Here is an 18,318-nt window from a genome sequence, read left to right as displayed (position 1 = left end):
TAGTTGTATGACAGTCTGAAATAGTTTATGCACTTATGTCAAAAGCTATGTATAAATCTATGACTTCATAATTGTCCCCGCCGAACGAGTTCGAGCAGGGGACTATGAAACGGGCTCCGTACATGTGTGTGTCTGTGCGTCTGTGCGTCTGTGTGTCCGTGCGTCCGTCCGTGTGTGCGTCCGTGTGTGATCAAAATGTTCAATTTGCTACTTCTCTGTCATTTGGGAGCCAATTTTGATTCTGTTTGCTGTATATGATAGCACTACATGGGAGCTTTGAAACTTCTACACAGAATTTCAGTTGTGACCTTTGACCTTGACCTTTGACCTATCTTGTACATTTTGCTACAAAATGCTACTCCTTCGCCATTTCTAACCCGATTTCGATTCCGTTTGCTTTAAGTGATGGCACTAGGTGAGGGCTTCAAAACTTCTACACAGAATTTTGACCTTTGACTTCTTTGACCTTTGACCTTGATTTTTGACCTATATTGTACATTTTGCTACAAAATGCTACTCCTTCGCCATTTCTAACCCGATTTCGATTCCGTTTGTTTTAAGTGATGGCACTAGGTGAGGGCTTCAAAACTTCTACACAGAATTTTGACCTTTGACCTTGATTTTTGACCTGTATTGTACATTTTGCTACAAAATGCTACTCCTTCGCCATTTCTAACCCGATTTCGATTCCGTTTGCTTTATGTGATGGCACTAGGTGAGGGCTTCAAAACTTCTACACAGAATTTTGACCTTTGACTTCTTTGACCTTTGACCTTGATTTTTAACCTATATTGTACATTGGCTACAAAATGCTACTCCTTCGCCATTTCTAACCCGATATCGATTCCGTTTGCTTTATGTGATGGCACTAGGTGAGGGCTTCAAAACTTCTACACAGAATTTTGACCTTTAACTTCTTTGACCTTTGACCTTGATTTTTTTACCTATGTTGTACATTTTGCTACAAAATGGTACTTCTGGCGGGGACTTAGATTACGCATTGCGTAATTTCTACTTTTCCTTGTTTATCAGGACATAATACAATATACATCTTACATGATGAGTAGGAATTGTAATTGGATTCCATCAGTGGTTAGCTCTAAGTAGGATCTTCAAAGATGTATTGTTTGTCTAGTTTATTGACATATACGTGTAGCACCACAGAGTACTTGGCAAAGATACTTACCTTTGGATGTGTTTGTTCTCATCTTTCAAGGCACAGCTGGAAAAGTGAGCCCACTACCCCCAATAAAGAGTAAAAAGGAGGATGAGAAGAGTGAAGAACAGTTGCAGGCTGAAGTGAGAGTGCAGAGCATTGTAGATTAAGCAAATTGTTTAGACAAAAGACTGCTGCCTTCATTGCAATTTAATCACCGAGTTCAGGACGTAAAGTATTATGAATGAACTTAAAACTGTAGTTGAAAGCAGACAAATAGATTTTTAGCTCACCTGAGCCAAAGGTTTGAGTGAACTATTGCAGTCACTCTTCGTCTGTCGTCTGTTGTGCGTCATTCCTAAAGTTTTTACATTTCCATCTTTTTTTCTTTGTTTTTTGAGAACCCCATGGCAGATTTTCACCAAACTTGGCTAATAGCATCCCAGGGAGATAGGATCTCAATTTGTTGAAATGGGCACCATGCCCCCTCTCCTCAAAGTATAGAATGTTTAAAAATCGTCTTCCCTTGACAGGAAGTGATAGAGACATGTTAATGCTGTGAGTAAGTACACTGATGACTGTAGTTTTAAGTTTGCTCATGGTGGATCCAGGGATGCCCCCTTTGGGGCCCTGTGGGGGATCCAAATAAGGGCCTGTATTTTACATTTTCATCTTCTTGAAAAAGCATGGTCAAATCATCCCCGGACTTGGCAGGTATTATCACTAGGGCAAAAGAAAATAGATATATTTGTACAAATGGGCACCATTCCCCATCTAATCTTCTTCTCTGGAACCAGAAGCTAAGTTTGTGCTATGAGTAAGTAGATTAGTGACTGCAGTTTTAAGTCTGTTCTTTGGTGTTCTTAGGTGGGCTAGGGAAGAGGGTTTCAAGTCGGGGCCCAATTTTCACATTTACATCTTTTCTAAAAAATGTACAGTTGTATGGCTGTTTTTTAAGCAAACTTGACAGGTGTTATCGCTAGAGTGTGAATAAAAAATATATCTGTAAATGGGCACAATTCCTCACTTGGGAGCGGTGGGAGGGAGAAGACAAAGCCCCCAAATTAATAAGGAATCTTTGCAAATAATCTTCTTTAGAACCAGAAGTGATAAACAAAGTTAGTGCTATGATTACACCCTGCAAGTTTGAGGAAAATACATTAATCTGTTCTCAAGTTACCCATGGCACAAACAGACAGACAGATAGACATACAGAACCAAAAACATAAGCTCCGCCAGTCGTAGGTTTTATCTACTGGCAGAGGTAATAAATCTTGTTTACAACCAGAAATACTCTTGAGTGCATACATTAGTGAATGTACTTTTAAGGTTATTAATGGTAGATCCAGGGGTAGGATGGGATTGAATTGGGGGCCTGGTTTTACATTCTTATTTTTTTTTTAAACTACATAGCCACATTTTCTAAATATAATTTACTTGGCAAGTGGTATACCAGTGTGACAGAATATATAAATGGACACCATGCCCCCTGGATGCCCTCTGAGCTGTCACCAGCTCCCCAAGTTTGCTGTGTTTTCAGGTAATAGTCTGCAAGAATGTGTGGAAGGTTAACCCGTTGAGGACGAGTCCCGAGTATACTCGGGCTGGTGTCTATGGAAAATGCGTGTTGTAGCATAATCAGTCCGTCCTCAACGGGTTAACTTGCAAAACTTGTGTGAGCGCAAGATCCTCAGGTCTCTTTTTCAATGTAGAATTGATATTCATTTCATTTTCATTTATCATTCTCATTTATTATTCTCATACTATTCTTGTAGACACTTTTTGTATGTTTCTTGGCTTTCGTAGAATTTTTATTTAGATCTTCAATTGATAAAAAGAAGCCCGGGCACTAGTAGTGTTAACTTGTAGTAGTGTTAACTGTATATCTCGTTTCTTTTTTTTTATTTTTTTTTTTTTTTTTAAAATTTTGAGTATTTTGTGTTTGGTTCCCAAAGGCTGAAAAGGAGGCACTGGTGGATGAAGCAGTTGCACTTTTGAACAGTGGCGTCACCGTAGACAGTAAGTTGAACAGATTTCTATATTAAAACAAAAAATATATCTTTTTAAGACTCAGAAAGGACTCCGTGAAGCACCAACCAAGTACTGAGGATCACTGGTGGTATTAATGGTTGCTATGTTCAGCCTTCCTGGTCCTAATACTACCAAGTATTAACCATTTCAAGTGTTGCGAATAGAAAAGTCTTCCTCTCCATTACATTATATGTAACCTGTTGTCAAGAATGGTATAAGTCAGTTAGTTTTCTAATGTCCTATTTCATATTTTACCCTCTCTGTAAATTTGTATTGGTATTCATGCAATTCTTATGCAAGTACAAGATTGGCATCATGAAAAGTTCTTTGTTCAAAAATATTCGTTTGGAAGGAAATAAGACTGTACTCATTTGACTCGTCAAATGTTCAGGAGAGCAAAACAAAAACAAAAACAAAACAAAACAAAACAAAAAATACATGGCAGCCCAAGCACTAAGTCAAATGGGATAGACTTTCCTTAGACATGCCGTGGTGGCTTCACTTTGGGGGTAAGACAGCTAGGATTTGGGCAGGACATCACTTAACTGATTATCTGACCATTAATCTAAAATCATTTTCATCAAAATTTGAGATGACAAGTTCTTATCACCCTAGCAACGATATATATATACACATATATATATACATATATATATATATATATATATATATATATATATATATATATATATAGCAATAATAAAGTCACCACAGAGGAATGCAGGGAATGCATTAATAGCCAATCTTGATTTAATGAATAATCTGAATTTTCGAGGAACCTACCTCTTCTTCAGGGATGACAGTGCGAATATTCACAATGATTATTAAGAGTGAGGTGTTACTACCCTGCTAGCGCGCGCAATATGTGTAACCAAAACAAAAAAATAATAGATAATAACAACAAACGCATGTTGTGCGCTTATGAGAGTCATACTCTACGTCATAATAGATAAGACGTCACACTAGGATTGCGCGCGCTGCACAAAAAGATCATGAGACAATAATAGCAATAATAGAAACGTCATAAAGGCAATGAAGTTAACATGATACAATGAAGGTGCCAATGGATTTTCACAGTGATATGTCAATATCCCACCAGCGCGCGTAGTCTCAGTGTAACCAAAACAAAGGATAACAAATAATAACAATGAATGCATGCTGAGTTGCGCGAATATATGAGTGCCATACTGTGCGTTATAACAGAGAAGATGTCACACTGAGATGGCACGCGCTGCACAAAGGAGACAATAATTATGAACGATAATAGAAACGTCATAATGGCAATGAAGTGATACAATCTGTCAAATGCTTGTACGCATTATATACAGAGGAGAGACGAGAGAGCAAAAAGTAGGAAAGGAGGGAATAAGGAGAGAAGAAAGAAGGACACAAGAAAAAATGTCATAATGTACATGAGGTACACTTACTCGTAACACATCAAGACTGCGCAAGTTGTCTAGTACCAGAAAAATAAATTGAAGACCTCTACAAGGGTGAAATTATCAATAGCGGAGTAGCAACTAAAATTAGTTATTGGAAGAAAGTGTATGGCTGAGCCAGGAAAGATCTTTGTTCATGCCTGTTTCAAAACTGCGGCTCCGAACAATGAATCGCAGTTCTGCCCACTTCCTGTCTTCAGCCGATTTGTAACCCCCGCCAAAGATGCAGACTTTCAAGTCTTTCATCGAATGACGGGGGTCACTGAAGTGGTTCGCCACTGGAGTATCTTTATGCTTCAGGATTGAGCTTTTGTGGTTATCAAATCTCATGCGGAACTTCGTGCTTGTCTCACCTATATATGACACCCCTTGGCATTTAGTGCACATAATACAGTAAAGCACATTGCTAGAGTCGCATGTGTGGTCCGGTGGTTTGATTCTGAGTGACGGAGAGATTTGCACCACTGTTTCTGTCACCAGATGGTTACAAATTTGACATCGTGGTTTGTTGCACCTCTTGTTACCTTTTGGGGTTGCAGGTTTTGGTAACTCACTCCGCACCAGAAGTGATCTCAAGTTGGGCGGTTGTCTTTGGGAGTGTAGAGGTGGTTCCCCCAGTATTGTAGAAAGTCTGGGATAAAGTTGAATATTCGTCCACTCTTTTTTGGTCGTGGAGACAAACTTTTTGACTTGTGGGTGGAATGTAGTAACGAGAGGAATGCGATCGTTCCTCTCATCTTTAGGTTTAGAGTCTAACAGGTCTTCTCTCCGTTTTTCATTGACCCTGTTGAGTGCATTGTTCACGAGGCGAACTGGATAACCCCTTCTGACAAAATGTTCTCCCAGACGTACAGCATCTCCTTCAAACACCTTGGGGTCAGAGGTGATCCGCTTATATCTGACTAGTTGGCTGTACACAATTGATTGCTTTGTGTGCAAGGGGTGGAACGAATTGTAATCTAAGTAGGTGAAGGAATCCGTGGGTTTAACATACACACTGGTGGAAAGCAAGTTACCATTCTTAGACACATTGACATCCAGGAAGTGGATTTCCTCTCTGGAGCTCTCCATTGTGAACTGGATGTGACGATTATGTTTGTTAAATGCCTTGTGAAAGGCTGCGAGGTCTTTTTCACTGTGGGGCCAGATTATGAAAATGTCGTCGATGTATCTCAGATACATTGACGGTTGGAGAGTGCATTTAGAGAGGAAATCTTCTTCCAGGACTGCCATATATATGTTAGCGTACACGGGCGCCATCTTGGTCCCCATGGCGGTACCTTTTCGTTGAAGGTAGTGTTTGCCGTCAAACTCAAAGTAATTGTGCTTCAATATGAACTCGGTCATGGACGTTATATCATCGATGTCATTGTTGGGTACGTCCAATTTTGTGAGGAACGTACGAAGAGCGTCTACACCGTGATCGTGTGGGATGTTGGTGTAAAGGCTCTTCACGTCCATGGTTACGAGTAGGCAGTCTGAGCTGTGGGTTGCAGACTTAATCTTGTTAAGAAAATCCGTCGTGTCTTTCACGTAACTTTTGATTTTGGGTAGGTACGTCTGAAGTTTTTTGTCAACAGTTTTTGACATTGGTTCTGTCAGAGAATCAACGCTTGAGACGATTGGTCTGCCAGGAGGGATTACATGCTTATCCCTGGCTTCCTTAATCATTTTTTGAACGTCAGACACCCCTGCATCAGATGCGGTCTCCACCATATTGGGAAGTTTGTGAATCTTAGGTAATAGGTAGAATTTACTCACAAGCATCTTTGGCGGGGGTTACAAATCGGCTGAAGACAGGAAGTGGGCAGAACTGCGATTCATTGTTCGGAGCCGCAGTTTTGAAACAGGCATGAACAAAGATCTTTCCTGGCTCAGCCCATACACTTTCTTCCGATAACTAATTATACCCCCACCCACACATAGTGTGTAGGGGGGGTATATAGGAATCATCCTGAGGTCGGGTGGCCGGTCGGTCGGTCGGTCGGTCGGTCGGTCGGTCGGTCGGTCGGTCGGTCGGGCGGGCGGTCGGGCGGTCGGGCGGTCGGTCCGTTGCAAAATCTTGTGGGTCGAACTCCTCTCTCATTTTTTGAGCAATTGACCCCAAATTTGGCATGTGTGACCGCTATCAAAGGTAGATGTGCAAGACACCTTTTTCGGTAGTATCGCATAATGCGTTGCCATGGAAACGGCATATTTTCATAAAAACTTGTGGATCGAACTACTCTCTCATTTTTTGAGCAATTGACCCCAAATTTAGCATGTGTGACTGCTATCAAAGGGAGATGTGCAAGACACCTTTTTCATTAGTATTGCATAATGAGTTGCCATGGCAACGGCAAATTTTAAAAAAATCTAGCAAAATGTTGTGGATCGAACTCCTCTCATTTTTTGAGCAATTGACCCCAAATTTGGCATGTGTGACTGCTATCAAAGGGAGATGTGCAAGACACCTTTTTAGCTCACCTGAGCCAAAGGCTCAAGTGAGCTATTGCGATCGCCCTTCGTCCGGCGTCCGTCGTGCGTCGTGCGTCGTGCGTCGTCCGTCGTCCGTCGTCCGTCGTCCGTCGTCCGTCGTGCGTAAACTTTTTACATTTTCATCTTCTTCTTGAAAACCCCATGACCGATTTTCATCAAACTTGGCAGGTAGCATCCCTAGGGGGTTAGGAACTCAATTTGTTAAAATGGGCACCATGCCCCACCCAGGGGGCCCCCAGGGGGGCCCAAACCCCCCAAAATTAAGGAATCTGTAAAAAGCTTCTTCTCTAGAACCAGAAGTGATAGAGCTAAGTTAATACTATGAGTTAGTACATTGATGACTGTAGTTTCAAGTTTGTTCATGGCAGAATCAGGGGTGCCCCCCTTGGGACCCAGGGGAGGGGGGTGGGGAAGGGTTCTAATGGGGCCTAAATTGTACATTTTCATCTTCTTCTTGAGAACTCCATAACCCATTTTCACCAAACTTGGCAGGTAGCATCCCTAGGGGGTTAGGAACTCCATTTGTTAAAATGGGCACCATGCCCCACCCAGGGGGCCCCCAGGGGGGCCCAAACCCCCCAAAATTAAGGAATCTGTAAAAAGCTTCTTCTCTAGAACCAGAAGTGATAGAGCTAAGTTAATACTATGAGTTAGTACATTGATGACTGTAGTTTCAAGTTTGTTCATGGCAGAATCAGGGGTGCCCCCCTTGGGACCCAGGGGAGGGGGGTGGGGAAGGGTTCTAATGGGGCCTAAATTGTACATTTTTATCTTCTTCTTGAGAACTCCATAACCCATTTTCACCAAACTTGGCAGGTAGCATCCCTAGGGGGTTAGGATCTCAATTTGTTAAAATGGGCACCATGCCCCGCACAGGGGGCCCCAAGGGGGCCCAAACCCCCCAAATGAAGGAATCTTTAAAAATCTTCTCTAGAATCAGAAGTTATAGAGCTGAGATAATACTATGAGTGAGTACATTAATGACTGTAGTTTCAAGTTTGTTCATAGGAGATCCAGGGGTGCCCCTCTTGGGGGTAGGGGGGGGGTGGTTGGAAGGGTCCAAATGGGGGCCTGAATTGTACATTTTCATCTTCTTCCTGAAAACCTCATGATGAATTTTTGTCAAACTTGGCAGGTAGCATCCCTAGGTGGTCAGGATCTCAATTTATCAAACTGGGCACCATGCCCCACCCAGAGGGCCCCAGGGGGCCCCAATTACCCCAAATTAAGGAATCTTGAAAAAATTGGGCCCTTATTGTACATTTTCATCTTCCACTTGAGAATGCCTCGTCAAATTTTGGTAGAGCTGTGAATAATTTAGATTAGTGACTGCGTGAAAGGTGAACTTGCGATACTCAGGTGAGCGCTAGACCCGCGGGTCTCTTGTTCATTATTATCACATAATGCGTTGCCATGGCAACGGCATATTTTCATAAAAACTTGTGGATCGAACAACTTTCTCATTTTTTGAGCAATAAACTTCAAATTTTGCATGTGTGACCACTATCACAGGCAGATGTGCAAGAGACCTTTTTCATGAGTATTTCATAATGCGTTGCCATGGCAACGGAAGATTTTCATATAAATCTTACAAAATGTTGTGGATTGCTCTAATCTCTTAGTTTTGTAGCAATTCAGTTTGAAGTTGGGATATGCGATCAATGTAATATATATTTGTGCAAAACACATTTTGATGTGTGTGGTGATGATAGAATCTGTTGCCATGGCAACAGAATTTTTTTTTTTACCAATCATACAAAAATGTGTGGATTAGCCTAACTCCTTCAGTTTTCAAGCATTTGGCTTAAAAATTGGCACATGTGACCACTATTGTATGTAGATGTGCATACTTACTCTTTCGTCATTTTTTTCTATGTGTTGCCATGGTAACAGCATAGTTTGAGTGAAAGTCATACGAAAATATTGTGGATTCAGTTACTCCCTCAGTCTTAGAGCATTTGACTTGAAATTTGGCACACATGACCACTATAGTATATAGATGTGCAAACTTAATCTTTCGTCAGTGATGAACAATGTGTTGCCATGGTAACAGCTTTTTTAAACCAAAAAACATACAAAAATATTGTGGATTCAGCTAACTTTCTATAGTCTTCAAGCGTTTAGCTAGAAATTTGGCACACATTACCACTGTGGTACGTAGATGTGCAAAGGTAATCTTTCGTCAGTGGTGATCAATGCGTTGCCATGGTAACGGCATATTTTTAATGAAAATCATAAAAAAATATTGTGGATTCAGTTTAATCCCTCACTTTTTGAGCATTTGGCTTGAAATTTGGCACATGCAACCACTATAGCATATAGATGTGCAAACTTAATCTTTCGTCAGTGGTGAACAATGGGTTGCCATGGTAACAGCAGCTTTTCACTAAAATGCATACAAAAATATTGTGAATTCAGGTAACTACCTCAGTCTTTGAGCATTAAGCTTGAAATTTGGCACATGTGACCACTATAGTACGTAGATGAGCATACATAGTCTTTGGTCATTGTTGATCAATGTGTTGCCATGGTAACAGTATATTTTGAATGAAAACCATGCAAAAATATTTTGGATTCAGTTAACTCCCTCAGTCTTTGAGCATTTGGCTTGAAATTTGGCACAGATGACCACTATAGCATATAGATGTTCAAACTTAATCTGTCATTATTGTTGAACAATGCGTTGCCATGGTAACAACATTTTTTCACCAAAAAGTATGTGGATTCCGCCAACTCCCTCAGTCTTTGAGCATTTAGCTTGAAATTTGGCACACCTGACCACTATGGTATGTAGATGTGCAAACTTAACCTTTCGTCATTGTTGATCATTGTGTTGCTATGGTAACAGCATAGTTTGAATGAAAATCAACATAGAATATTGTGGATTCAGGTAACTCCCTCAGTCTTTGAGCATTTGGCTTGAAATTTGGCACATGCAACCATTGTAGTACAGAGATATGCAAACTTTGTATTTCATCATTGTTGAACAATGTGTTGCCATGGTAACAGTGCATTTTGAATGAAAATCATAAAACATTTCGATTAGATCCTAACTTTCTATGTTTACAGCATTTTGGCTTCATATTTGGCACATGTTACCTCTACATTACCTAGATGTGCAAAAACTCTTTTGTCAGTGTTGAAAATGTGTTGCCATGGTAACAGTATATTTTGAATGAAAATGATACACTGATATTGTGAATTCAACTAAGCCCCTCATCCTGTTAGCATTTGGCTTGAAATTTGGCACATGTGATGGCTATGATTAGTTGTGCAAAACTTCATTTTTTTTGTTAATATCCAACGTTGTGTTGTGCCATGGTTATACAATTTTTAATAAAAACCATAGAAATCGTCAGTTTATTTATCTTGCTCACTCAGTTTTTGAGCACTAGACTTGAGATGTGGGACATTTGACTAACAGAGAGCAATACATTTATTTACTGTTGGACAGTGCATTGCCTTGGTAATTTTTTTTTTTCATTAAAAAGTAAAAATAAAATCCTGGTTGAGCTAATTTCCTCAATTGTGGGTGGGGGTATATTAATCACAATGAGTGATAGTTCTAGTTTTAGTTGCTACTCCGCTATTGATAATTTCACCCTTGTAGAGGTCTTCAATTTATTTTTCTGGTAATAGACAACTTGCGCAGTCTTGATGTGTTACGAGTAAGTGTACCTCATGTACATTATGACATTTTTTCTTGTGTCCTTCTTTCTTCTCTCCTTATTCCCTCCTTTCCTACTTTTTGCTCTCTCGTCTCTCCTCTGTATATAATGCGTACAAGCACTTGACAGATTGTATCACTTCATTGCCATTATGACGTTTCTATTATCGTTCATAATTATTGTCTCCTTTGTGCAGCGCGTGCCATCTCAGTGTGATGTCTTCTCTGTTATAACGCACAGTATGGCACTCATATATTCGCGCAACTCAGCATGCGTTCATTGTTATTATTTGTTATCCTTTGTTGTGGTTACACTGAGACTACGCGCGCTGGTGGGATATTGACATATCACTGTGAAAATCCATTGGCACCTTCATTTTATCATGTTAACTTCATTGCCTTTATGACGTTTCTATTATTGCTATTATTGTCTCATGATCTTTTTGTGCAGCGCGCGCAATCCTAGTGTGACGTCTTATCTATTATGACGTAGAGTATGACTCTCATAAGCGCACAACATGCGTTTGTTGTTATTATCTATTATTTTTTTGTTTTGGTTACACATATTGCGCGCGCTAGCAGGGTAGTAACACCTCACTCTTAATAATCATTGTGAATATTCGCACTGTCATCCCTGAAGAAAAGGAAGGTTCCTCGAAAATTCGGATTATTCATTAAATCAAGATTGGCTATTAATGCATTCCCTGCATTCCTCTGTTGTGACTTTATTATTGCTATTTCTAGTACTGCCAATACGCGGAACAACTACAATATATATATATATATATATATATATATATATATATATATATATGTATATATATGTAAACATACGCATATACATAAACACATGATCTTCTCTCAGTACAGATACGCATGAAGCTAATATCAAATGTTTTGTACTGTCCATATATACACATTTTATAGCAAGGGGAATTTGCCACAGCTCATCTGTTGAAACTCACACTGTGACAAATGCCGATGGAAATGTTTAAAAATACATACGTATATATCCTTTCAATGGTTGCCAATTTCCAGCCGTATGGATTGAATTTTTACAGTCTTAAATGAATCATATTGATATGATGTGTTGTTTATATACATTTGTTTCAGTGGTGGTGGAACCTCCAGTTGAGAAGGTTGACTCAAATGTCCCTGCAGGCAAAGATAAAGGTGAGAGCTGTGATCTGTAAAATATTATTCTTGCATCATGCCCGGAAAATGTTTATTTCAGAGAAAAGATGGTCAATTGATTCATTTTCTGATGATGTATTGAGATAGACACAAATGACTCAATCATGAATGTCATTTTTAATGTGCTTAGTAGAGAAGTATTTGTACAGTGTAGAGTGTCAAGCTTACATAATACTGGTGCAAAGATTTGAAACTTCAGGAGTTTCTCAAATAAATCAACCTCTGTGGGATTGATTTATAAATGGAGCGCTTGCTATTAATACCTCTGAAGTACTTTCATATCAACATATTGTCCCCAATCACATTCAGATTGCATGTATGATATTCTACAAACAAGATCTTCCTTCTATGTTAATCTCAATCTCAGATGTTATATCAGTCTATCCTTTGTGTACAAAGGAAAGGAATTACACTGTAGTTTATCAAAAAAATAAAATACAATATGTCATTATGTATCTCCCATTGAAATTCATAGTAATGCGAGATAAAACCATTTTTTTTTTTTTACTTCGGTATTTTCTTGTCTTCCAAATGGTTGTCCAGACATTGAATTTATAATTTTTTCTGTCAGAATCCTGTGAGGGAATCTGCAGTCTTATCAACATCATCAGTTGTGTTGCAACTGATTGACAAATTGCCCTCAATCAACGTAAATACGCGCTGAATTACAGCGTAATCAGCATTTTAGTAGTAGCTATGATAAAAAAATTGTGGGCATACACATTTGAACTGGATTTGATCTAACACCCTGCTGATCACTGGACAGGCATCTTATCAACTAGACCATCATAGTCTTTCACAAAAATGCACACACATGATTATTGGATTTGTATGGGGTTTGGAAATTACAAAGCAGTGCTGCAGATTGTCTGCAATTTGTCACATTGATGAATTACATCCATATTTGTTCATTTTCTTTGCAGTTGTTGAAGACCCGATAGTTCCTGTCTCGGATCCAATCACGCAAGATACTACAGGTAATTTTAACAGACCATTTACCACATACCAGCAAGCACTGCCTTATAACCCCTTTACCGGGACAGCCTCTGTTGAAAGTCACTGAATTTGTGTTTAGGTATGCAGGTCCATCATGGTATACTCTTAAAGGGATGATATAGTATTGGTGGCAATGAGGATTGGGCTTTTTATGAGATACCAAGAAATGACATGAAATAATACAGAGCATACCATTCTAAGAGGAATGCAAAGTTTGTTTGATTTGTTTTCAAATAGCTGAAACATCCAAAACAAAGTAAAATAAAGCGATTGTGATTAAAGGTATTAGGATCAATTCATCAAATAAACATTGGATTCCTTGTGGAATTCATGCACTTTCATATTTCGTAAGAGGTTTCTCATTATCTCACCGAAAATGTTAGAAACCTTAAAGGCATTATTTACCATTTGCAGATAAAACAAAACCGCAGCTTTAGTGGTTCAAAATATTTATAAAATGTGATTTAGGGGTAGAAATAAGCAATGAAAAAATTTGAATCAGTAAAGTCAGTGTTAAGTATTGTTAAATATACAAAATGTGAACAATAGGTATAATAACATTGTTTTTAAACTAAACCGTCTACAGTTACGGTTTATTGAGAAAAATAGAGATATCTTCTTATATTTTAGGTTTTATTGTGAAATTTTCATATGGTAGGATGTCTTGTGATACAACTGACTTACACGTATGCATCAAATGTGATATCTTGAGCATTTTTAAAATCACTGCTCCCAATGTTAAACAGTACTGTTAAGTTACGATCCCTTTAAACCCTATAGTTCAATGATGCGGGGATACTCTTCCATTCCTTGTCAACAAATATTTGTAGTTTGTAAATGTCTTGGATTATTAGATATACCGTAGTTATGGGTAAACTCGGCCTAGCGGGTAAAGTCGGCCCCCAGGGCGCGCAGTACAACTACTTGTAATGCGCGCGCTGGGGGCCGACTTTACCCGCTAGGCCGAGTTTACCCATAACTATGGTATATATATTAATTATTTTAAAAAAAACATCACTATGTAGGAAAACAGCAACCCATGACAACATCATATGTCCCGTCATTCCATGATGAAATTTCGTGATTCTCACAAAGTTGTCCTGAAGCATAATTTATGTATTATTGATAAATGACATTTTGGGGGAACTATAAGTTGCTTTTGCTCATCTCCTTTTCCTTGTATTGCCATAGTAAACATTCACATCTAAGTGAATAAGAATGAATCTCACAGTATGCATTTTTCTTTTAATGACCCTTCCACATAGATGATGCAGAGCCTATGGACAAGAAGGTCATATTTGTTGTAGGTAAGTGAAGATTTATAATAACATTGAATACTAGAACCTCTGTGATACTGTATCAGAAAGTGGATGTTTAAAACTGTCAACAGCCATCATTTAATTTCTTTTGGACAAGACATTAGTGAAAGCAAGAGAATATTAAGTAGAGGGGTGAAGGTTGAGATATGAATTTTCTTCAATTTGTCTCCCTCTAACAAATGACATTTGTAAGATGCACACATTCCAGTATCATGCTGCTGTAGAAATACATAGTGTATATATTGCTTATTTGCAGGTCCACTTTGTTTCACTGTGGCATTCATGTAGCTTTAACATGTATTTCAAAGATACCATCCTTGTATCGCCTGCAAAGACTGTGCTTGTGTGTGTGATGATGGTGTGTATTTGAATATCTTTGTCTTAATCAGGTGGTCCAGGTTGCGGGAAGGGCACACAGTGTGAGAGGATTGTGTCCAGGTTTGGACTGACCCATCTCTCTACCGGTGATCTCCTGAGGGCAGAGGTCAAATCAGGGTCAGAGCGAGGCAAGAATCTGACTGAAATCATGGAAAAGGGGCAGCTTGTTCCTATGGTAAGGTTCTTTCACATTAGCTTACCCATCAAAGTGCTTCAGGACTAGGATGTCAGTCTCATTGGTAGTCAACTTTGTGTGTTTCAGCAGCTGTGAAGCTTGTGATGTACATACTAGTTTTCTTTGAAATGAGGTGACCATAACAGAGTAAACGTTAGAATTATGTGGTTCTTCACTAAATGGGCTGGGATATTGAGTTCTTAAATAGTTCATCTGTCTGTCCGACTGAATTTTGATATCTGTTCAAATGTCAGCCCCCTTGCTGCAAGGATGTTGTTAGAACAGGTCTATTCACAGCTCTAGTTGTGTATGTGTGTGTGTGTGTGTGTGTGTGTGTTATGGATGACGGGGGATCTCTCACTTCAGTGTAGTTTTAAATTCTGAATTCTGAAATGTGCTAAACGTGTAAAAGATCAGAGATACCTGATGCAATATGATAAACTTGGTATATCAACGTACAGTTTGATACAATGGAACAAGCCACTGATAAGAGATCAGCTATCTAAAGTACATGTATTCACATATTCAATGTGTTGTATTGATAGCAAATGACAAAAGCTCATGAGAGACTAGATTTTTTGTCAAACATTACCAAGGCAATGTTTAAGTTTTCTATGTACCTGTCAGTGTTAATTTATTTTGTCCATTCAGGGATGAACTATAATGAATCAGATTGATGTTCTATTCGTTGTGTTTCAGGATGTGGTTCTCACATTGCTCAAGGAGAAAATGTGTGAAAATGCAAATGGATTCTTGATCGATGGCTACCCTAGAGAGCTCAGCCAAGGAAAGGAGTTTGAGGAGACGGTAAAAAAGTTTTTTTTTAAATGATAGAACATTGGTTCATACTTCTTATTTTTGTAGTATTGATAAGGTCTGTTGCTAGTAATTGAGTCTTGCTCTCCATACCTCACCATCAATCAACAGACAGCGTTCAGGATGAGGTATGAGGGTTTTTTTTCAGTTTGTCTGCCCTCTGTAAGAATGAAATTTGTAAAATTGCAACTGCTGATCTACATTTTTTGACAAATATGTCGGAAACAAGGAACCAGTAGGAACCAAACCTGTCATCTATTGCTTTCTGGGCAGCAACAATACCACCAGGCTGTCCCCGGTTGCTGGCAGTGACATGATGAACTTTTAACAAAATACCCAAGCTCCGAAATTCCGACATTGTTATGATTAATCTATATTTATGACAATTAATTTCCTGACATCTATCTGTACTTGTTGCTGAACACAGTAAGAGTGAAAAATGTAATCACAAAATTGATTTTGTAGACATGCTTTATAAATCTTAGCATTCATATGATGCAGTACATGTATTTCAGTAGCAACTTGGATTTTGTTTAGCAATGCAACTGCAGAACTGTTTGTCTGCAAACAAAATTGTTTGACTGTAAACAGATCTGTCTGCCTATAAACAAAACTGCTGTCCCCAAACTAAAAATCTTCTGATCGTTGTTGCCTGAATGTTATTTCTAGCCTCCTTATTAGAATTGTATGAAATGTTCATGTACTCACAGATTGCTGAGTGTACATTTGCACTGTACTTTGAAGTGTCTGATGAAGTGATGACTGAGAGATTACTAAACCGTGCTAAGACCAGCGGGCGTGTTGATGATAATGAGGAGACCATCAAGAAGAGGCTTGCAACATTCCATGAAGCTACCAAACCTGTCATTGAATACTATGCTGAAAAGAACAAGCTGAAGAAGGTGAGACAGTGTTTCGATAGGGAGAGACAAAGTGTAGATAGAACAGTAGATGGCTAGATAGATAGAACAGTTTAAGATACAGGTGTGTATACAATAGAATATAAAATATCATTATTGCATTAAAACAATAAATACATACGTGTACATATATACATATATTCATAATTATTTGATAAAACTGAAAGAATGATAACGTTTACTTCACGGAATGAAGAATACATACTAAGACGGCAACAATCAACATGAATGAAAATATCAATTGCTAATTTATCATTAGCAAATCAAAAGTGCAAGGATAATAGCATCTCTTGTGAGTATCGAGCATATGGTTTGCTATTACATGGCGTACAAGTATAACCTGAACTAAGTGGAATATTCGTTGTATATAGTGGCAATTCCCTATATATTCAGCACATTGTTAATGTTACATAAGGTACCTGTGAGCAGCTGCTTAAGCCATGTATTTTTGGTAAATCCAGTATTTTTTATCAATTCTGACGTGTGTTCACTTCAATAGATCCCAGCTGAATCCACACCTGATGAAGTGTTTGAGGCTGTTAAGGCAGTCTTTGATGAATGTGGCTTCAAGGCTATTGAGGGGCAGCAGAGAACGGAAGGAGATGGGGAAGAGGCAAACACAGCAGGTCCAGAGGCAAGCCAGGGGACTGCTCCTACAGCAGATGCCATGGCAGAAGAAGCACCAGCTCCACAGGAAGCAACCAATGAAGGAGGAGCAGACCCAGATGTGCCAAAAGCTGAGGGAGTCCCTGAAGAGCAAGCACCGACTGCAACAGGGGATGCTGTAGATGCTGATAACCCGGCAGAAGATACCAGTGCAGCGCAGCCAGCCACTGCTCCAGACGATGTAGCACAAACAACAGAGGCGACATCAGATGCTCCTAATAATGCAGGAGATGGATCATCTGAAGCACCAGCTGCTGAGAATGCACCAACTGCTGAGGGTGCACCTGCTACTGAGGGTGCACCTGAGACAGAACAGACACCGGCAGAGGAGGCTGCTGCTACTGCACAGGAGGTTGCTCCTGATGGAGAACAAGCAGTGCAAGAAGCTGTGGCAAATGCTGAATAGGTCATAATTGAAATCTTTCTGTAAGTGAATTCAGTACTACTTTTTGTTCATGCATATGTTGTTGTATCGGAAGTCCTGATGGCAGGAGTAATGCTAAGATCTGATATTGCTGGAAAGAGGACAGTGATCTCTATCTATTCTGATACTTTTTGAAATTCATGATACATATATCAGGATTGCAAACAAAATATGTTGCTGTATGGCTCCAAAGAAAGACCATACATTATTTTCAGGTGTTTTTTTTCACAAATCAGTTTGGCTAATATATTCTTTGATATTTGGGAATGGGTATTCACTGACATTTCCTTCCAAGGTTTTTTTTTTTCAACTCAAATAAAGTCTAAACATCCTGTCACTAATAGAGAAAAAGATACCTGGTATTACAAAGCAGGCAAGACTGACTTTGGAATGAATCTAAAATATGTTTGAACAGGGCAGAGAGCAGTCGGTGAAAATTCTGTCTCAACGAGTTACTAGTTACTGTACTACTTAAGTAATGTGTCCAGATCATGCTGATAGGCCTTAACTCTCTTTACTTGAAGACTCAGTCCTTGCTATGTTTTTTTGTTTTTTGTTTTGTTTTGTCATGCAGATAAATCTACTTTGTTCAAGAGTGGTATGTTTTCTAAGATTTTAGTGTGGATAAACAAAACAAGAGAAATGAAAGGGAAGCCTCA

General features: G+C 39.1%; 1 protein-coding gene across 1 annotated transcript in view; it reads left to right on the top strand.

Moving 5' to 3' along the window:
• The window catches only part of LOC139718421 (adenylate kinase isoenzyme 5-like), a 28,943-nt gene extending 11,302 nt beyond the window's left edge, over positions 1-17,641 (top strand). The window contains exons 8-16 of the mRNA XM_071629893.1: positions 1,217-1,299; positions 3,112-3,175; positions 11,885-11,944; positions 12,889-12,942; positions 14,227-14,268; positions 14,670-14,833; positions 15,533-15,640; positions 16,360-16,551; positions 17,069-17,641. Coding sequence (XP_071485994.1) covers positions 1,217-1,299; positions 3,112-3,175; positions 11,885-11,944; positions 12,889-12,942; positions 14,227-14,268; positions 14,670-14,833; positions 15,533-15,640; positions 16,360-16,551; positions 17,069-17,641 — 1,340 coding nt within the window. The remainder of the gene's footprint in view (positions 1-1,216; positions 1,300-3,111; positions 3,176-11,884; positions 11,945-12,888; positions 12,943-14,226; positions 14,269-14,669; positions 14,834-15,532; positions 15,641-16,359; positions 16,552-17,068) is intronic.
• The last annotated feature ends 677 nt before the right edge of the window (positions 17,642-18,318 follow it).

Source organism: Diadema antillarum, unplaced genomic scaffold, assembly GCF_040938485.1.
Source record: "Diadema antillarum isolate AM-2024a unplaced genomic scaffold, OU_Dant_1.0 scf00000094, whole genome shotgun sequence".
Classification (NCBI taxonomy): domain Eukaryota; kingdom Metazoa; phylum Echinodermata; class Echinoidea; order Diadematoida; family Diadematidae; genus Diadema; species Diadema antillarum.
Note: the sequence above shows the minus strand (reverse complement) of the source record. Positions and strands in the feature narration are given on the sequence as shown.